The 22,104-nt window shown below is 44.4% G+C and overlaps 1 protein-coding gene across 2 annotated transcripts; it reads left to right on the top strand.

The window, feature by feature from the left end:
- Nucleotides 1-7,782: 7,782 nt before the first annotated feature.
- Nucleotides 7,783-20,237, top strand: Cdkn3 (cyclin dependent kinase inhibitor 3). Of its 2 annotated transcripts, none has more exons than XM_038310384.1 (8): nucleotides 7,783-7,839; nucleotides 9,782-9,864; nucleotides 12,028-12,083; nucleotides 12,464-12,508; nucleotides 15,488-15,710; nucleotides 17,045-17,076; nucleotides 18,307-18,407; nucleotides 20,032-20,237. In XM_038310384.1, the coding sequence occupies exons 1-8, from the start codon at nucleotides 7,831-7,833 to the stop codon at nucleotides 20,116-20,118; spliced, it is 636 nt and encodes a 211-aa protein (XP_038166312.1). In that variant the 5' UTR covers nucleotides 7,783-7,830; the 3' UTR covers nucleotides 20,119-20,237. The 2 variants fall into 2 exon arrangements, with proteins under 2 accessions (XP_038166312.1, XP_038166311.1); XM_038310383.1 differs by having other exon boundaries at nucleotides 18,304-18,407.
- Nucleotides 20,238-22,104: the final 1,867 nt, after the last annotated feature.

Genomic DNA, 22,104 nt, shown 5'->3' with positions numbered 1-22,104 from the left:
AGTTGACATGTAAAAAATGAGGTAACAAAAAACCCCACAAATTTAAATGTAAGAGCTAGCTAATAATAAGTCTGAGCCATAAACCAAGCATTTATAATATTAAGCCTCTGAATGGTTATTCGGGAACTGGTGGGTGGGAGAGAAACTCTGATTACAGAACACCTCTGGCATAGAGGATTGAAAGAGAGAGAGAGAAATAATTCATCAAAGATGATAATTATGCTCAATTTCTGTCCAAGCTGGTGATAACCAGAAACTCAAGTCATTTTTGTCCAGTTGCAGGGGAAGGTCATCACTGATGCTGAGTCTAAACAAGAACCTTCTTGAGAAGAGGGTACTTCCTGGGCCATTCACTTAATATCAGTAATTTTATGGTTATATAGTAGGCAAGGGATATACATTGCAATGATATTTACGTTTATAAGATAAAGCAAGAAAATATATGTTATCCTAGTAAAGGTTTCTGCCATGAAGACACACCATGACCATGACAACTCTTATAAAGGAAAACATTTCATTGGGGTGGCTTACAGTTCAGAGGTTCGGTCCATTATCATCATGACAGGGAGCATGGTGGCATGTAGGCAGACATGGTACTGGAGCTTGAACTCAGAGTCCTACATCTTGCAGGCAACACAAGTGGTCTGTGACACTGAGAGAAGCCTAAGCAAAAGAGACCTCATAGGCCATCCCTACAGTGACACACCTACTTCAGCAGCAAGGCATATCTCCCAATAGCTCCACTCCCTATGAGTTTATAAGGGTCAATTACATTCAAACTACCACGTTCCACTCCCTGGCTCCAATAAACTTGTAATAATATTATAATGCAAAATGCATTAAGTCCAACTTCAAAAGTCACCATAGTCTATCACAATCACAACGATGTTTAAAAGTCTCAAGTCCAAAATCTCTTCTGAGATTCATGCAATCTCTTAACTGTAAACTTCCAGCATATAATGGCACAGGATATACACATTCCAAAACATAGTAAAGCGAGCATAGTGAGGAAATACTGAACCAAACAAGATCAAAAACCAGCTGGGCAAATTCCAAACTCTGCATCTCCATGTTGGATGTCAAAGTGCTCCTCAGATCTCCAATTCCATTCAGCTTTGTTGACTGCAACACACTTCTTGTAACCTACTTTGTTTGTTTGTTTTTTATTTATTTATTATGTATTCAGTGTTCTGCCTGCATGTCTCCCTGCAGGCCAGAAGAGAGTACCAAATCTCATTATAGATGGTTGTGAACACATGTGGTTGCTGGGAATCGAAGAACTCAGGACCTTTGGAAGAGCAGGCAAAGCTCTTAATCACTGAGCCATCTCTCCAGCCCAGCAACACACTTCTTTCTCTTGGAGTGGTTCTACTCCCTGTTAGTAGCTTTTCTCAGCAGGTATCCCATGAGTCTGGAATCTTCAATCTCTTGGGGTCTCCAAAGTAGTCCGGGCTTCAACTTCACAGCTTCATGAAATGGCCTCTCTAGGCTTCCATTCAGGGAGACTCCTGACACAAGCCTGACCTCAGCAGCTTTCCCTAATCCATTTCTTTGATCCTTGTCCCCTGAACTGTGCAGCTGAAATTGCCAAGTTTTGCTGCTTGTTGGGCTTGGAACATGGCCCCCTCATTCAATTACATCTTCAACAAGTTTCTATCCTGCATTGCCTACAGTTGGCTGTCCTGAAACTGGATCTCTAACCAGGTTGGCCTCAAACTCAGAGCCCCACCAGCCTCTGCCTTTCCCAGTGCAGGAATTAAAGGTGTGCCCCACCACACCCAGCTCTAAGCTTTTCTTCAATTCCTTTTCACAAGGTGTGAACTTAGTTGGGTGGGATCTTGCCCTGAGGTCACCACTCCCTTTATTCTACTTCAGCTCTCATAAAGGAAAACGTTGAATTGGGGTGGCTCCCTTATAGTTCAGAGGTTCAGTCCATTATCATCATGGTGGGGTATGGTGGCGTGCAGGCAGACACGGTGCTGGAGCTGTACATGAGAGTCCCACATCTTGCAGGCAACAGGAAATAGTCTGTATAACCAAACAAAGCTTAAGCACAAAAGACCTCATAGCCCACCCCTACAGTGACACACTTCCTTCAACAAGACCATAGCCTCAACAAGGCCACACCTCCCAACAGTGCCACTCCCTGTGAGCTTATGGGGGCCAATCACAGTCAAATTGTCACAAGGGTATTCTCTGGTAGTTCTTAGCATGTAGAGATAATTTCTTTTTGAATATTTATTTATTTGTATTTATGTGTATATATGTATGCTTGCATAAGTGTATCTGCATCGTGAACATGCAGGTGCCCACAAAGGCAAGAAAAGGATGTCATCAGATCTCCTGGAATGAGAATTACAAACAGTTGTGAGCAACCCATTATGGGTGTTAGGATCAAACCAGGTCCCTCTTCAAGAATAGCAAACACTCGATACTTCTGTGTTATCTTTCTAGCCCCTAGAAACATATTCTAAGAGTTGGGACGATGGCTCTGTCAATAAGGTGCTTGCTTTGCAAGTATAAAGACCCAAATTCAGGTCTTCATGCACAACCCAAGGCAGTACTGTATACCGTAATCCCAGAGCTCCCGAAACAGAGCTGGCCAACCAGCAGCAAGTTCCAGGCTCATTACAGACCCTGTCTCAAACACTACGGTGGAAAAGCAATCGAAGAGGACAGCTAACATCAACCTCTGGCTTCCATACACACATGTGCCTGCACACACACACACACACACACACACACACACACACACACACACACACGGAAAGAGAGAGGGGGCAGAGGGAGACAGAGACAAAGAGAGAGATAATTTTTAAAGACATCCTAAAAACTATCAAAGCTCAGTACCTTTGAAAGAATGACATCTGTGGGTTCTCTCTAATACTTGCTTGACTCATGAATGTTAATCTTTCAATAATTTAAACTAATGCTTTGTAATAAGACGACTCACTTGCCATGGTATGGTTACTGTTGGGTTTCTTTCCGGCTTGTGTTTACCGCGGAGTCGGAGGGAGGAACCCGGGACCCGACCACGTGCGTGGAAAGGTTGTTTCTTAGGGAAGGGGTGTTCCACAGTGGGGTGAAAGGGCAGGAGGGGGCAAGGAGAAAGAGAGAGAAGAAGAGAGATAGAGAGGGGGGAGAAGCAGAGAAGTGGGGAGAGAGGCAGAGGCGAAGCTGCCTCTCCAAGAGGAAGATGGAAAAGAGAGTGAGCTCAGGCTGGAAGCTGAAGATCAGCCTGCCTCAGCGGATGGGGGAGGGAGTGGGCGTGGCTCATCTCTTAAAGGGACAGGGACCAAAACCATAACATTCCCAGGTCTTCCTTATAATAAAAAGCAGGAGATTAGACACCACAGTTTGAAGGAATTGGGGCGGTGAATTCTCAAGACTGCTTCCAGCTGATTGTGGGCGTCGTCTTTGTGTGTGTGTGTGGGGGGGGAACCCGAGAGAAGGCTGGGTGCTGGTCACATCCTGGCATAGCTGGTCTCTTTGCTTCTGACCGGCATGGAAATGTCTGGTGTCTCTTGACCTGAGCAGCTAGGCTGTCAATTCCAGCAATCCCGTCCACATCTAGAGGTCTTTAGTTTAGATGAAAGGCAGTTTTTCCCAATGGTCAGCGCTCAGCAGTCACTGTGAACTGTAGAAGGATGTTGTTCTGTGCGCGTCTGTCTTCTTTGGAGGGAGCAGAGAGCTGCTGCTAGGAGCCAACCTGTCTCTTTGTTATGAAAAGTTTTTAATAATTAAATATTTAAATATCACAGTTACCATGAAAACACGAGCATTATTAACAAAGCTCATAATGTGGAATGAGAGGCATCTTCTCTGTTGTCCCGGTACAGAGTTCCTGGTGTCTCTCTCATGGCACTAATCCCTTCAACACTCACAGATGCTTTACAAAACCCACCCTGTCGGCATCTGAAAAGTCACACTCCTTTTATTCATTGTTGATCTTAGCGCCTGTGCTATCAGTGTTCCCTTCAGAAAGTGGTCTCCTGTGCTACCGCATTTAAGGCTGTTCCCCACTTTCTCTTCTATCAGGTTCAGTGTGTCTGATTTTATGTCTAGGTCTTTGATCCACTTGGACTTGAGTTTTGTGCAGGGTGATAAATATGGATCTATTTGCATTCTTCTACATGCAGATACCCAGATAGATAAACCAGCACCATTTGTTGAAGATGCTGTCTTTTTTTCCAGTGTATATTCCTGGCTTTTTTTAAATAAAAAATCAGGTCCATAGGTGTGTGAATTTATGTCTGAATCTTCAATTTTATTCCATTTGATAAACATGTCAGCTTTTATGCCAATACCATGTGGTTTTTATTACTATAGCTCTGGAATTGACCTTTCTTTTTGTAGCCAGGTAAGTCTTCCAGCGATAGAACTAAGTTACATTCAGTTAAGTTGTTGGCCAATTGAGATCCCTAAACAACCCAGGCTAATACTAGGACAGAAGATCACTCTCTAAGAAATCAACCTGGTATGGGCTTGGAGCCTTCACTCCTATACTCTTGTCCCTTTGGTGCAAGAAGGTACTCAGCAAGCTATGGGAAAAGAAGCCACCAGCCCAGCCAAAAGCCCTCCACCTACAATCTGTCCTGCCTGCAAGATGTACAGGGCAATGGTGCTGTAAACCCTGTGTGAGTAGCCAACCAATGCTTGGTTCCAAGGCTCGGTTTAACTCGGTTTAACTTAAGGCCCACACCACAAGGGGGAGCCCATGCCCTATACTGCCTGGATAGCCAGGAAGTAGAGACAGGAAAGCCCAGGAACCTAGGGTAGAACCAAACATAACTTGCAGAAAGAGAGAGAGAGAGAGAGAGAGAGAGAGAGAGAGAGAGAGAGAGAGAGAGAGAGAGAGAGAGAGAGAGAGAGAGAGAGAGAGAGAGAGACAGAGACAGAGAGAGAGAGAGACAGAGAGAGAGACAGAGAGACAGAGACAGACAGAGAGACAGAGACAGAGACAGACAGAGACAGAGAGACAGAGAGACAGAGAGAGACAGAGAGACAGACAGAGAGAGACAGAGACAGAGAGAGACAGAGAGAAACAGAGAGAGAGATTCCTAATGATATTCTGCTATACTCACAGATTGGTGCCTTGTCCAGTGTCATCAGAGAAGCCTCCTGCAGAAGATGGGAACAGGTGCAGAGACCCACAGACAGACAGACATTATAAAGAGGGCCTAAATTGGAGGTCTTGTCTCCATGAGGTCCCTCCCCTCAGAAATGAGGAATCAAGTGAAAGACTATAGGAGTTAGAGGCGATAAAGGACACCAGGACACATGACCCACAGAATCAACTAAGCAGGATTCACACAGGTGCACAGGGACTGCATGGGTCTGCACCAGGTTCTCTGTATACGTGTGATGGCTGTTAGCTTGGTGTTCTTGTAGGACTCCTAACAGTGGGGGTGGCTGAGACTCTGACTCTCCTGCCTGCTCGAGACCCTTTTCCTCCTATTGGGTTGCCTTGTCCAGCCTCCATATGAGGGCTTTTGTCTTATCTTATTATATCTTATTTTGTCCTGTTTGCCCATCGTCTCTTGCAGTCCTACTCTTTTCTGAAGAGGAAATAGAGAAGGAGTGGACCTGGAAGAGAGGGGAGATGTGGGGGGAGCTAGGAGGAATATGGGGAAGGGAAACTGTGGCTGAGATGTATTGTATGAGAAGAATCTATCTTCAAATAAGAAAACCACACTCCTTCCCTTGCTAAAGCATGTGTTGGTTATACGGTTGGTGATGGGTTACATGTGAAACGTCCCCCTCGCAGTCATGTATATGAACACTTGGTCCCCAACCAGTGGTGCCTTACTGGAGCATTGTAAAATCTTCCAAACCATCGTAGGAAATCAGGGATACCTCGCTTTCAGACTCTGCCTCTTAATGAACAATGTCAAAAATCACATTTCACAAAAGCACATAGGGTCAGCAATATTAGAATAGCAAATACAACCTATTACAATTATGAAACACAATGCCATTTAAATTAAGTAGTTTGGAAAATAAATTGTATAATCTACTGCAACCATCAATGCAAATTAGAAGTAGGCATCATTCTGTAGTAAATCCGAACCTTTAGCATGGCAAGGGGAAAATAAGAGCACTGGCATACAAAAGCACATAAAAGAAGCACAGTCCTATTCGAGTCACAAGTCTTCCCTGGGTCTCAGACTGAGGCAAGAGGAATAAGGCACACTTATGGGTTGGGCTACATCCGTGGTCCTCAACTTGTGGGTCACGACCCCTTTTGGGGTTTGCATATCAGATATTTACATTACGATTCATAACAATGCAAAATTACAGCTACGAACTACCCAAGAAATAATTTTATGGTTGGGGGGAGTCACCACAGCATAAGGAACTATTAAAGGCTCACAATTCCTACTCTCTAAAATGAGGCCTTTAAACTCACCACATTCCATAATGAACATATACACAACACCCCCCCCCAAGTTTCTAGAACTTCCCCAAATAGTGCCCCCCGCTGGGACGAAGCATCCAAGACATGACCCTGTGAGGGATATTTGAGACTCAAACCATAACCCATGTTTATGATAAGCAAGTTAGGCTGGATGTGAGATGAGGTTTCGTGGGGTTTTGTTGCTTTAGCAACATCCCTAGGTCAGCCCCTCGCTTCCTTTCCAGTGTTTCCATGTCTGGGCTCCTCATGCCTTGCTCCACACACACCCCGTGTGCACCTTACTATCCTGTACGCCCCGCATCCCACATACTGCCTAGTCCTGTTCACCTTTCAGTGTCCTGGAAGCTCAGAATAAGGCAGATGTTCTCACCCGACTGACCTCTGAGAGAATGGGACAAGCTGTCAGGGAGCGAGCCCTAGTAGCCAAACGTTACCTATTTCACAGTTCCACACAAGCCGTTCTGGCACACTGGGAGATGTTTGAAAATTTATTTAAAGTTTTGTAAAGCCTCTATACTTAAAGAGCCCAGTATCCTAGGCACATATCAAAAGGTAGGTGCTTAAATCCTGGATGATTCTTTGAACTATACACACTCATGGAGGCTCTTCTATATTGTACCATGACCAATAGTAAATTTGTGGTTAGGGATAACTAGTTCGCTATGTCTACTGCGACATCATCTAAGGAAGCAGACTTACATTAAGAGAGAAAGCTGTAAAGTAGCATTTATTGCTTTGTTGTTCTAAATGGACCTTTGATTTTGGAGATAAGCAATCAATATAGAAAATCGTAGCAGGCCACTATGTTGGTTAATGCTGTACATCAACCTAGCTGAGCCAGGGGCTCAGATATTTGGATAAACACTATTACAGACGTTTGGGGATACGTTTAAGTCAGTAGACTTAGGGCAAAGCTGATTGTCTTCCTTAGTACTCAATTGAAAACCTGACTACTACGAAAGATAGACTCCCGCACAAAGAGGATTCTTTGGCTTATGGTTTTCACAATTCATTTACAACACAGGCTCTTTCTGGTGCCACAGGAGTCGGCCTTTGAACTTGAACTATAATCCTTTGAGTCAGCAGCCACCAGCCTCTACAGAACCACGCCCCGCCCCTTGCTACGTCCACGCCCCCAACTGGCTGAGGAGGCGGAGCCCCCCAGCCAATCAACTTTGTCCCGGGCCCGCCTCCCGCGCGTCTTTCAAAGACTTTCTCCGAACCAATGAGCAGTTAAAGGTTAAGCCAGGGCTCAGAGGAAGAAACAGAGAGAGGATATGATTGGTTGTTGGACGGCGCCGCGCCGCCTCCCACGCGGATGGACCAATGGGCTGACGGGGGACAGACGGCGCGGGCTGCAACGCGGATGCTGCGAGAGCGGCCGCACTGGTTACGGCGAGCCGCGGCCAGCCATGAAGCCGGTGAGTGGGGCCGGCGGGACCCGAAGGAACCGCGCCGCGGGGACAGGTGCTGGCTGGCCTCGGCTGCGTGGCTGGGCGGGCAGCGGTGCGACTCGCATAGTAACCGTTCTGCGCGTCGGGGAGGTGGAGAGTGGCGGAGCTGACCGCCTGCGGGGGCTCACGACATCCCTGCTAGAGAAGGCCAAGCCAGTAGGCTTGAAACCTCAGATGCAAAGGCTTTTGAGAACCCGGTTTGTGGGTGACTTGATGCCTCTGATGCAAAGGCTGCCACGACCCGGTTTGTAGGTGACATCCCGACCGCCACCCTCCCTCGGGGTCCTCTTGGGTCTGCATCCTGTTCCCTGAAAGTCAGAATCGCTGGGCATGGGAAAGCAGGGACGTCTAGCATGTTAGGATTTATCCACACCTGGCTGGGAGGAGTGGAGTGAATGGGCCATACAAGCTTAAAATCTTGGGGGGTCTTTTGGGGGAGAAGGGCTGGAGGCTAGTCAGGAGTTGAAGCCCCACCTGACACCTGACTACCTTAGAGCTGACACCTTACTTAAAGGGTTCATTTGGGTTCTGTTTAATTTTATACCGAAGAGCAGTCCTAAGAAACCCCAGTCCATAGCCTAAGTCAGTTGTCATGAGCTCCTCTGGCAAGACCTTTCTACATGGGCTTGAAAGCCAAGCAGCCCGTTATTTGGTTACTCTTGTGAGTCCTGTGTCCACGAGATGTCAGCTGTCTTTCACTCCTGCCTTCTGACTCCAGAGAAGAGGAATAAGCTATCTGATTTCTGAGTAGAGAGGAACTGAATACAAGTAGTAGTGAAGCCTCTCCTCCTCTCTTGAGGTCTGCCTGCTTTCTGTCCGCTCTCTGGCATACGGAAATTCTGGGCTGTCCAGCACTGCCTGGGAAGTGGTGGATCAGTCACATTCCGGAATGATGTGGGAATCACTCAGACACACATTCTTTTTTTGCCACTCAATAACACGGAAGATGGTTCCAACTAGGGAGTGGGAGAGGACATGTTTTTCTTCCATGTGGAAGTTCTGCATCCAGAATTGAGCTCCAGCTGCTTAGATCAACATGTAAGGTCGGTCTGGGTTCTTCTAATCCGGTGACTCATAAAGATGAGGGGGAGCTGGTTCGCGTGTGTTCACCCATTTGCTAGGCTGTATGGGATTATTTTGTAGACAGAGGCTGAGCAGTTCCCACTGGCCTTGTCTCTTCTGAGTCATCCCTCTCCTGAATGCACAAGCCTCCACCCACATTCTCTCTCGGGCTTTCTTTTGAGCCAGCCTGGCCATGTATTCCACTGTTCTAGAACTTGTGCCTCAGTTTCCCGAGTGCTGACATAATAACTGGCTCAGCTCTTGAATTTCCACACTGACTGCTTTAACTTCCCTGTCTACCTAGAAACCTGCAGTTTCTTCAAAGCTTAGCTGGATGGTCTCTGTGAGACCCTTTGCTGCTCCCTAAATGGCGAGCTATTCCCTCGGCTCCACAGCACATAGTTTCTGCGATTTTAGCACTTCTGCCATTCTGTAATCTTGCAGACTGCTGTCTCTTTAGCTATGTTAAAGGTGGAAAATGGATCACAGGATCTCCAGAGCATGCCAGCACAAGGTGCAGGAGATGCTTGAAAAGGAACGGGCAGATTGCACTTCAGAGCTGCACCCGGGTGCCTTGCCTGAGATTAGCCAAGGACCAAATCCAGGAGTCAGATATTCTTTTGGTCTAAGTCTAATTCTGCCCACCATACAGTGCCGTGATTAATCAAATGGTCAGCACTAATCATTTATTGATATTGCTGACAGTTCAGGTTAATGACCAAAAAAAAAAAAAAAACCACACACACACAAATATTAATTCAGTGGGTGTTTAATCAAGGATTGGCTATGTAAAAAATCACATGCAAATATTCCTTATAGTAATTTAATAATAACATTTCTTTTGAAGCCCATTTCAATACAGGCAAGTGAGTTTGATTCTTCAGACGAAGAGCCTATTGAAGATGAACAGACTCCAATTCAAATCTCATGGTACGTTAGCATTTCAGTGGTAAGCTACAGTGTTTGATGGTACAGCAGTTTCGGGCAAGATAATGCATGTAATTTTGAATAACAAGTATTCTCTTCTGCCAACCTAGAATTTTCAACTTTAAGAGATTTCCTTATTCCATGATTTATTTACTTTCTGATATGAAATAAAACCACATATCTCTCTTGTGGACGATGAAGAAAAAAATCTTTGTAGAAGCCAGTAAGAAGTGGAATATTTTGAAATGATCTCCCACTAAAATTTATGTATTCTTTTAGAATTAGAGAAACCATTGGGATACCAAAAATAAGGTATTTAATAATTTATCGTTAAGTTAAATCCCATTTAGTACACAGAACTATTTGTCGTGTGATGTATCTATCAGCAGACCGTTTAATATAAAAGCCATGTCAATACAACTGCATTTCATGCTGTGACAGACTACAGCATATACAACTGAAGGGAGAAAAGGTGGTTTCAGCCATCAGTTCAGAGGATTCCATCCATTATGTCGGGGAGGGTGCATGGCAGGGCAGAGGGGTTCAGACCACTGCTGCCAGGAAGCAGAGTGGACAGTGACACAGGGGGCCAGGGAGGGGCATGTCCCCAAGGAATGCTTCCCTTCCCCGTCTAGTCATACGTTTAGATTTTGAATCCAGCAAGAGATTGAGCCCTTCTTAGGACCTCCTGGCCTCACTATCTCTGGAAATGTCCTACAGAAACACAGAGGTGTGCCTTCCCAATCGGTTAGGTGCTCCTTAATCCAGCCAAGCAGGTCAACATCAACCATCACAATCAAAAAGAGTGTCTCTGTCAATCAACTTCCAAGTCTTGGCATGAGAGCTATGGTTGTGCCAGGGTCTGTACATCCAGCAACCAAATGGTTTCTCTCTTCCCCATGAAACCAGCAGTGTCACTGGGGCGTGGCTTAGCGATAGAGCACACGGCTGTCAACCCCTGCGTTCAACCAGCACTGGGAATAGAAGTTCTGATCTCTCAAGAAAACGCTGAGCACAAAGAATTGTCACGAAAGGTCCTTTATTCTGTCATCAAATAAGTGTTACCTACCAGGCTCCTTTTTAAACTCAAAACCGCACCTAATTTTCTGTCCCAGCTGTTACCTGTGATGCCTTTGGCTTTTCTCCGAACTTGTCTCCTGACTTACAGACAGGGCCTCTGTCCCTGGGCATACAATTATATCTGTACGACAATTTAACCAAAAAGTTTAACATTGCAAAATTAGTATTAAAATGGAAATTTCCAGTTCATTCAACTAAGGTTCCTACTGACTGGGCATCTCTGATCTGAAACCTTAAATAGCCCAAACCTACAACTTTTTTGAGACTCACACTGGCACTTGAAAAGATTTTTTATTCTGCTGGGCGGTGGCGCACGCCTTTAATCCCAGCACTCGGGAGGCAGAGGCAGGCAGATCTCTGAGTTCGAGGCCAGCCTGGTCTACAAGAGCTAGTTCCAGGACAGGCTCTAGAAACTACAGGGAAACCCTGTCTCGAAAAAACAAAACAAAACAAAAAAAATCAAAAAAAAAAAAACCAAAACAAAACAACAACAACAATAAAGATTTTTTATTCTGAGCATTTTGAATTTTAGATATTCAGATTGGGATGCTCAGTTGGTCAAGCCTTTTAGAATCACTAAACTCCGAGCTCTGAAAAACATGTGGTCCCAAGCATTTGGGATACATACCAGAGCAGAGGTTACTGGCTCTACCTATAGGGGATCTTTATAAAGTAAACTTAAATCAGCTTTTTTCTGAAAATGTAAATGGTATTAAAGTCCTCCTTTCCAAACTTCCAGTCATTCTAGGCCTTTGTTGTTCCCCATCTGATTAACTGGTATTTTGCAACCTCTGAAAAACGCTAAAACACCCTCACTCTGTGGCAGACCCTCCTGTTGGGTAGGCTAAATTTCCATTTTAGCCGTTTTGTTGTTGTTGTTGTTTTGTTTTGCTTTGTTTTGTTTTCAAGACAGGGTTTCTCTGTGTAGCTTTGGAACTTGTCCTGGAACTCACTCTGTGGACCAGGATGACCTTGAACTCACAGAGATCCGCCTACCTCTGCCTCCAGAGCTGGGATTAAAGGCGTGCACCATCCAGCTCCATTTCTAGCTTTTAAAAACTAAGCTTGGTAAATTTTTCTTCACAGGCTACCTCTGTCACGAGTGAATTGCTCACAGTTTCTCGGTTTATGTGCTCTTCCAGGTAGGTAAAAACACTCGGTTGGCTTCCTATTAATATTAGGGCAGACTTTGTGAGCTGACAGGGTGATCTCAGAGCAGCGCTGGGCAGCTTGTCGGAAGCCTTCAGGAACACCCTCCACGCCCAGGGCTACATTTCTGACCAGCCTAGTTCAGTGAGGCTTAAAGCCCGCAGCCAGGAGCGCCAGCACTGAGCTTTCTGTCAGTAGATTTTACCAATTTCTGCAGCTGTTTCTAAGACTCTAAGAAATTAATATGTACATTTAGAGTGGAATTGAAACATGAATAGCCATGTGAAATGATTGTCTACAGTAGCTTGTATGTGTTCAAATATGCCTTATTATACAACCCTAAAATAATTTTTTTCCCTTGCCTTATCTATAGGTTGTAAATTTAAAGATGTTAGAAGAAACATTCACAAAGATACAGGTAGGGTCACTATGAGAAAAGCCTACTACTAGCTTGTGTGTGTGTTTTAAGCATGAAAATCTGTCAAGCTATTCTCTTCTCAATATATAAAATCCATTTTTATGACATTTCTAACTGTGAACCTCTTACATGTGAAGCGGTATCTGATGGGCCCCAGGGGTCATCATTTATCTGGGCATAACTTTGCTTGCCACAGTTCTGCTCACACATAGAAACTGTGTCCGTTCAAGGGAGAAAAGTTGGTAAATAGAAAACTGGCATACTGTGGTGCCCATGTCTTTGAACACACTGTTCCTTGCAGACTTGACTGTGGTAGCACAAATTTCGCCTGAGCTGGGAGCCCCCGGGTAGCAGGAAAGTTGTCCACCCTTGGTCAGAATAAAGCCGGCATGCAGGTGGGCCAGGCAGCGTGAGCCATTTTCTTTGCTCAAGGATGCTCATGCCGCTGCAGTCTCCATTCTCTAATGATAATCCGCAGTCCTCCTGCGCATTATATGATAGTGACAAATGGGAAATTTCATATTCTATTCTGATTGGGCTGGAATATTGTAACCTACTTAAACACTAAGAGCCTAATCACACAGACAAGTATCTACCGGTTTGAGTCTGACTGGTACAGAATTTTTAAAGTCATAATACTTTGTCCTACTTGTTCTGGTAGGTTAATGTTCTGATAGTTGGTTGATGTACTTTATTTCTTACCTATCAAAAAGATGAGAAGAAGGGCATGGTGGTGCAATCCTTTAGTCCCAGGGCAGACGCAGGCAGATCTCTGTGTGTTCAAGGCCATCCTGGTCTACACCGCAAGCTCCATGCCAGCCAGAGTGACACAGTGAGACCCTGTCTCAAAACCAAAAGGGATGAAGGGTCTAATGCTTGGATTGGCCTTTGTGGTGTTTATCAACGTGTTCTGCTTTAGGTATACACACAGTGGCAGGAGATGACTTCCATGTTCCATTTGGAGGACATAGCAAATACTGTTTAAATCACGGGTTCAAAAACTAACCTTACACATTTTGGAGTTTCCAATTTATTTAGTGGCTTTTATAATAGGAAGATTCTAGTTTTTTCATTAACTCTATTTTTTTAACAATGAAATCATTCATAGGATTTATTATATAGAACAGATCAAAACACTTGGTGGGGGACCTAGAACTTCATGTGGTGTATCCTCCCTGGGAAAATCTGAAAACCACCATATTTTAGAATCTGTCAAGTGTGTATGGAAGACAAATAGAAGATTATCCCCTCTTCTGAAAGTTTTATTAAATATGTTAAAATTATTTTACAATTGTAACACTATGATAGCTTTATCAAGATGAGACTATCTAAGCGGGACATGATGGTGCATGTCTGTAGTCCCAGCACTGAGGAAGTAGCTGGAGGACATCAAGTTTCAGGCGCCCTGAGATTATACCAAAAGACCTGACTTAGAGAACAAACACAACGAAATGCAATCAGAGCCACAAATGGAAGCTGTGTATGGAAGGACACTTTCTAGTTGCCACATTAAAAAAGCTAAGACATAACTACCAGGCATGGTGGCACACACCTTTAACCCCAGCACTCAGGAGGCAAAGGCAGGTGGATCTCTGTGAGTTCGAGGCCAGCCTGGTCTACAGAGTGAGTTCCAGGATAGCTGGAGCCGTTACAGAGAAACCCTGTCTCTAAAAACAAAAACAAGACAAAGAAGTTAAAATTTTAATAATTTAATATAGTCTAAGTATCATCATTTAAGCCTTTAAGTAGAAAGCAAATTATCCTTTTTATAATATTTTTAGTGAACAAAATTGTAAAAATGGGATTTATTACAACATTATTATATTTGTTCATGTTCACCTCAGCATCTTTCCTTCCTCCCCCCAGGTAGTCCCCTCTGATTTCACATTACTCTTTTTCCTCCTTCTCCCTTTAGATCCTTTTCTTCTCCATATAATTTCTGTTCTTTCATAATGTGTGCATGTGTGTATGTGTATATATACATTCATACTAGGAATATCATATACAGTATCTCCACACAAGAGGAAATATGCAGTAAAGCAAATTATTAGTAAGATCATTTCTATCTTTATTCTCTTTCTTTAAAGTAAGATATATGTTTTACACTTCAACTGCAAAGACTTTGTGCTTAGATAAATGTCCACAGGTTGGAGCACAGAATTATTTAACTAAATAATCCAGAATGAATATTGCCATAAAGAAGGTCCAGAAGCTGGGGAACGGCTCGGTGGTTAAGAGTGGGTGCTGCTTTTGCAAGGGACCAGAGTCCAGTTCCCAGAACCCACATGGGGTGGTTTTTTAACACCTGTAACTCTAGCTCCTGGAGATCTATCGCCCTCTCCTGGCCTCCACAAGCACCTGCACACATGTGCACATACTCTGACACAGACATACATATATGCACATAGTTTAAAAAGAAAATCTTTTTTTTTTTAAGTTCCAGTATAAAATCCTAGAGAAATACTTCTTGGTTCACAGTATTAAAATGAAAAGCTCTAAATCATTAAGGTTAGTGCAGTTAATGCCTTATTTTCTCAAGATCAGGTCTATAAAAGTAAATTCATGTTGGTATGGTTCAATGCGGAACAGCGGAAGAACACAGGGCTTCAGCTGGAGCTGATTTATAACACCTGCCCAGGAAACACAGGGTGAGAGCACATGGTTAATTAGTGGACAAAAGGACAACTTAGAAATAGTGCCATCATTCCTTCTCAAGAGTTTAAATATTAACTATTAAAGGCAGTATTTTTTGCAAGGGAAACCCATCAGCCTATCTCGAAATTCGTTCAAAAGCATTTTACTTATAAATCAACCTGGTTCATCAGCTTTTGGTTCAGGTATTTTCATCAGCTATATCAGATTTACAAATTCTCAGCTGTTACTATTTTGGTTGAAGAATGTAACTCTCTATATACTCTCTTGACTATTTAAACGTGTCCTGTTTTATGTGTGCATCTGTGTGTGTCTTGGTCTTGGCAGAGGAACTAAAGAGCTACGGGATCCAAGACGTATTTGTTTTCTGCACCAGAGGGGAGCTGTCAAAATATCGAGTCCCAAACCTTCTGGACCTCTACCAACAGTCTGGAATTGTCACCCATCACCACCCAATTCCAGATGGAGGGACTCCTGACATCGGCAGCTGCTGGGAAATCATGGAGGAGCTGGCCACCTGCCTGAAAAACCACCGGAAAACCCTGATACAGTGCGTTCTTCTTCCCTGGACAGCCCACGAGCAATATGCCAGTCACACGCTTCCTTGCTGGCCATGACCTCCCTCCTCTTGTCAGGACTAGAGAGCTGATGCATGGGAAGGGCTAGCTCAGGGCCTGGTGCTGAGGAAGCGAGCCGTCAGACACTTCCTGCTACTGCCCTTCGGGAGGACCGGCAGGGAGTGCATCTGAGCGCGTATAGAGGAATTGCTCTGTCACATCTCACTTAATGTCTCGGCTCATCGGCTGTTTTCACGGCAGTAAAGTCACTTATCTTTCAAAATTCACAGAAAAAAATCCCTACAGAAAGCAGTCTTTTAAAATATGGCTTCCAAGGGCTGAGGAGGCGGCCCAGTGGCTAACATACTTGCCACAAGTGTGAGGGCCTGAGTTTGACCCCCAGCACCCAAGGTAAAAGCTTGGCATGGTGGAATCTCCTATAAAACAGCAGGCCCATCTCGAAGTAACGCAAAGGCAAAATTTCAGAATACACAGCTGTGTATAATGTCTTTGTAGGCATATGCAACTTAGCGTCAGGTGCAGCAAGGAAAAAAATACAACTTTTAGGCCCATTTTCCAAACAGTTTTGAAATTTCTTTTTCAAAAATTTCAAAGTAACTTCTGTTTTGTGGAGATTGATGTAGATAGGTGGATGGATGGGTATTCCTGCATTGGGAGAATGCTTCAGGCTCATAAGGTAAAAGCACCCAATGGCTGGGCTTTTGCTTATTTCCCTACAATATACTTTTTTAGAGTCTTTGAAATGATTGTCCAGCTTTGATGGCTGTTTTGCAGAACTGTTGACATCTTCACAGTGCTAGGTCATTTCCACTAGCGTCCACTGGTCTCTTCCTCCGCTAGCCTGTGTTCTAAGCCCAGGATAAACACTGCCTTAGGCAACCCTCTATTATTAACACAAGTAATTAAAAAAGCAAGCTGAGGACCTTGGCCAGCTTCAGGATTCCAGCCCCTCCCTAACACTGATCTGTCGCCTAGAGACAGATGACAGATCATCTTTGTGTGGTTGGCACTTGGTCCAGAAGCACTCAAATTTTGCCTAAAAGAGAGACAGCCTTGATTCCTAGTTCTTTAGTGCTCCGTGTCCCAGCCATAGGTCTTGGGGTTCAGCAGTCACTAAGGCCCTTCCAGGTATTCAGAATCCCTCCCCATACGAATGAGCACACACAGCTCTGGGGTGGTTAGCTGCGCATGGTTAGCTGTGCCGGGTGCTGGAGAGGTAACATGGGCAGAGGAGAGGAGAGGAAGTCTCGAGCTGTACTGGGATGGAATGAAAATGGACGCTCTCAAAACTCTCTTTCCCTTTCAGCTGCTATGGAGGACTTGGAAGATCCTGTCTTGGTAAGAAATAGATTTTCGCTAACTCTTTAACTTCAAAAAAGGCAAACTCCTTTGGGAGACCTTGTCTCCCTTTATAGTTCAGGAAAGAAAGCACAATGTAAGTTTACCAAGATTGAGTAAAGCCTTAAACTTGGCTTTTCCTGGAAAGCCTGGGTGGGTGTGCCAGCTGTTCTCGGCCTGGCCTAGGAGGATGACTTGCAAGGCTTAGCACTGTGTCTGGGTCCTAATGTTCTTCCCGTGAGTGTTATGACACTGGCAGAAGATGCTAAAGAAGATGCACAGCAGGAGGAACAGGAGTTCAAGGTCATCCTTGGCTCTGTGGTGAGTTCTACAGGGAGACCCTAACTCAGAAACCCCAAACAAATAGGAAACAACAACATAGTACAGTTACTCTCTATTAATTTTTTAATTGATTTTTTTAAATGTATGAGTGCTCTCTCTGCATGTCTGCCTTTATGCCAGAAGAGGGCATCAGATCCCACTAGATGGTTCTGAGCCACCGTGCGGTGGCTGGAAATTGAACTCGGGATCTCTGGAAGAGCATTCAGTGCTCTTTAACTCTGAGCCATCTCTCCAGCCTCTGTGTATTAATTTTAAAGTGTGCTGCCAAAAAAAATTATTGTAAAACAGGATAAACAAGATCCAAGTGAACAACACATGAAAGGATACTGCCGAAATGAGAAGACTGTACATAGAGGGGGTCGCACAGCATGCACGTGGTAAGGGAATACATCTAGAATATGTAGTGGACCCACACAGATAGACCAACATGGCAACTAAAGCGAGCGAGGGCCTGAGTAAACATTTCCCCCAAAAAGCACATGAGAATGGTGCCCAGCGATGTCAGCTAGCTATGGCTGCAATGTTAAAATGGAAAGAATCAGCACGCACTCCAAGAAACAGGAGCTCAGCACTACTGTTGGGGATGTAAAACAGCGCAAATGCTCTTTAAAATCAGTCTGTTTCTCAGTCACCGTGACTCAAAACTCTACTCCTAGCTCTGTACACAGAGAAATGGAGCCCGCATTCACACAGAAACGTGTGTAGCAACAAAGCCATTAGTATGAATCACGGAAGCCTCAAGAGCTCAGACTATAGGGTCTGTCTGTTAGCAGTCACACTGAACAGAGTTTGCTGTGGCCACAGAAGTCTAATGACTATCTAGCCTCTTTACAACAAAAGCAAACCAGTTTTTAATAACCCATTGTTCTTCTGTCATGTTCTCAGTAGCTGCTTGTCTCCTCCTATACTTGTCTGACTCAGTATCACCACAGCAAGCCATAGACAGCCTTCGAGATGTCAGGGGATCTGGGGCCATACAGACCATCAAGGTAAGAGGGCCTTCAGCCGACATTCCCAATCCTGATGCACATGTATGGGTTCACCTTTTGCATTCACATGTAAATACAACCAAGCTATCTGCACAAGCCACTGAATTTAGAACAAAATGACCATGTTAAACTCTGCGCTTTGCTCGCTGAGGGATGGGACTGCTCAGCTCTGCCCCAGTCAGTTCTGGGGATAATGATCACACTCGGTCAGGAAATGGCTACTGTAACCTTCATTTTCTTGGGAAGACTTGCAGCCCAAGCAATATAAAGATCCTACCGTGCCCCTGACAGGTTGATGAATGGTATCAAAACTGCGCAGCAGTGCTTACTTTATTGTCTGTTGCCATGGATACCAGATGCCTTCCGTTCTCCTGAACATGTAGAAACAAGTAGGAAGGAGGCAGCAGCACCACGCCCGCCGGATGTGACAATCACGGATGGTGCTGTTTGTCATCTGTCCCCTCACCCCCCACCCCATGGTACCAGCTTAGCCTGTCATCAGCCTGGTGCTCATGAATCCTCACCCGCAGGCTGCCTGTGGCCCAGTCTCCCTTCCCTGGGTTAGCGGACTACACCAGCATCAAGTACTGGGACTTACTGTACTAACTCATTCAGGTCAAGCAAACTGCTTCTCAAGCTTTAAACATGGCCATTCATAAAATACACCTTACTGCGTCTACTTCTCTACAGAAGTTCCAAAAATAGAACTCCCTTTATTCTGTTAGCATCAAATACTTCAAATTTAGGAAGTTCAATCTCCTTTTTCTAACAAGAGCCATGGTCCGATAATGTACGCATTATACATGTGTCACCGAGAATGAGGCCCACACTCATGTGGGTGTCAGCTCATTACCTGGACATTCCGTAGCTAATGGGCCCTCCCCACCTCTTCCGAGGAAAGCCAGCACGGCAGGGTTTCACTATCAGGGATGGTAGCTATCAGAGCTGTCTTTTGGAAAGATTTCAACTTCAATAAATCGTCAAAAAGCACTTACTTAGCTTATCTGTATAATGTTTGGTTTTTAAATTTTTATTTATGAAAATTATTCCAAATGGATTGTCATCAAAAGTACCAGTAGCAGCTAGGCGGTGGTGGCGCACGCCTTTAATCCCAGCACTCGGGAGGTAGAAGCAGGCGGATCTCTGTGAGTTCGAGGCTAGCCTGGTCTACAAAGCCAGTTCCAGGACAGGCTTCAAGCTACAGAAAAACCCCTGTCTCAAAAAACCAAAGGGGTGCAGGGAACACAAGTAGCTCGGGCTTCTATGAACACCTGTTAGACTGTGTCACTGTTGTTAGAGAGAATGCCCTCCTCCATATTCAGTAGTGAAAACACACACACAGACACACACAAGCAAAAAGTAGGCCCTTCCACATTGGACAGAAGATGCCCTTTGACTATTAGTCTCAGCAATAAAGGAGCATTGTATAGACTAAAAACCCTCGTGAATTCCATCCTGCCTTTCGGTAAGTGTAGCTTCCTTACCCAACCTCTACTCTGACCCTGCCCCTCCCACCTCCTGGCTTGGCTAGTACCTCCTTCTCCTGTTCTTAGCAAGTATGGGGTCTATCTACTCTGGTCCTAGTTTTCTGGACTTCAACGTATCTTTACTTTTTTTTTTCCAGCAATATAATTATCTTCATGAGTTCCGGGATAAATTAGCTACATATCTATCATCAAGAGATTCACTATCAAGATCTGTGTCCAGATAATGAAGATGTCAAATACATGCCTACATGTGAAGTTCCCAAGTTCTCTAGCATAATTTGTATTGAAGCAAAACTACTAGTGCTACCATCCTGAATATAAATGTTATGTGTGGATCCTCCAAGCTCTGGGTCATGAATTTGCACAGTTGATACAGTTGTCTTTCTGGAAGTGCACTGACTTTCTCGCTTACCTAGAGGACACCAGGGAAAGAAAGGAAAAATACTGGGCTTTCATTGTTTACCCCGCTCTGGCCTCCTCCGACGGTCACTGGTAGGCATGTGACACAGTGAAAATGAAGTTTTTGTATGCACACCCACAGTTAACAGTACAGGTGAAGGTTAGAGGTCAAGGGGCAGAAGTCAGTTCTCCTCTTCCTTCACGTGGGTTCCAGGATCAAACTCAGACCATCAGGATTGGTGGCAAGTGCTTCTGTTCACTGAACCATCTCTCACACACCCTACTCACTACATTTAAAAAACTTTTACCCTCCCCCTCTTGAAATTCTCTTTTTCCTACTTCACTACTTACAGAATTAAGTAATTAATTAATTAATTAATTAAGTTTAGAGCCGGCTCCCTCCCAGCACACCTCACCACCGTGGGGACAACCTAGTGCTTCCATGCACACTTGGGATGTTTCTTCTTTTCATTTCTGAGACAAGCTTTTACTCTGTAGACCAGGCTGGTCTTAAACACATAGAGATCTACCTGCCTCTGCCTTCCTCAACCTCAAGTGCTGGGATTAAAGGTGTGCGCTACCACAACTAACTAACTAGCTTCTAGAATTTAGGATTCCTTTAAAATATACTGAGAAAGATGGGAGAATTATACAGCACTAGTATCAAATGTTTAATCCAGGGACATTTTAAAAAAAAAACCTCAATACAATCCCAAAAGTTTCGTGTGTGTGTGTGTGTGTGTGTGTGTGTGTGTGTGTTCATTTTTTTGTACACACTGCAATTTCAACTAATTTTAAAATCTCAGTACCTGGAATCTTTAGGCAGCGGCTGAGACCGACACCAGCAAATCTCCGTGTGTGGAGAACGAGTTCCTCAGGATCTGTCCACCAGGATTTTTGAGATAGGGTCTCATTTTCTAGACCCTGCCAAGTAGGCTAGACTGTCAGTGAGTCCCGGACTCTTCATCTTCCCAGCACTGAGATTACAAGTACACATCAGATCCTTTCCTCAGTATCGAGAAGCAAACACATGTTCTCAGCTTCCAGGGCAAACACTCCATCAACAGGACACCTCCCTAGCCCCAGACTCCAGCAACTTCTGCAGTCACTACTCCTAAGACAAAGCTCATTCCTGAGTAATCTAACAACTGGATTTTCAAAGTACCTCTCAGTTCCCACTGCAAGTGTCTGTCAAACTTCTACATTCAGATGCTTGACTAAACTATTCTAATACCATGCACACAGGAAAATTTTTACTTTACACACAGCAGGGAAACAGTTATGGAATATACTTGTGTGGTGAGGTTTAGAAACATGCAATGCCGGCTGGGCAGTGGTGTGCACATCTTCAGTCCCAACAAAGGCAGGCAGATCTCTGAGTTTGAGGCCAGTGTGGTCTACAAAGTGAGCTCCAGGACAGTCAAGGCTGTTAAGGCAGAAAAACCCTGCTCTGCAAAACACAAACAAAAATAAAGTACAATGCCAATATTCTAGGGAAAGTACTTTCTCTGCCCAAAGTAGATGATCTACCAAAGGCAATAGGGACACAAAGGCACACAATCTAGGGTCCTAGTCTTGTGCACGCTACATTTGAAATCAGCACACAGACTACATGGACTCAACCACTACCCATCAACGACACAAGGAGTATTTGACACAGTTTTTATGAAATATGCAAAAGTGAAACGAGCACGCTCTAGGGCATAAGGGAGGGCTGCACCACCTCCAAGCTTAGGCTTTAATAAACCATGACTACACTTCGTGATTTCGTGTTTTCCTTAGTTTTAGGCTCTACTGTCATCAACCCATTT

The sequence above is a fragment of the Arvicola amphibius genome, chromosome 13, assembly GCF_903992535.2.
Source record: "Arvicola amphibius chromosome 13, mArvAmp1.2, whole genome shotgun sequence".
In the NCBI taxonomy this organism is placed as follows: domain Eukaryota; kingdom Metazoa; phylum Chordata; class Mammalia; order Rodentia; family Cricetidae; genus Arvicola; species Arvicola amphibius.
This window is presented reverse-complemented; position numbering and strand designations above follow the sequence as displayed.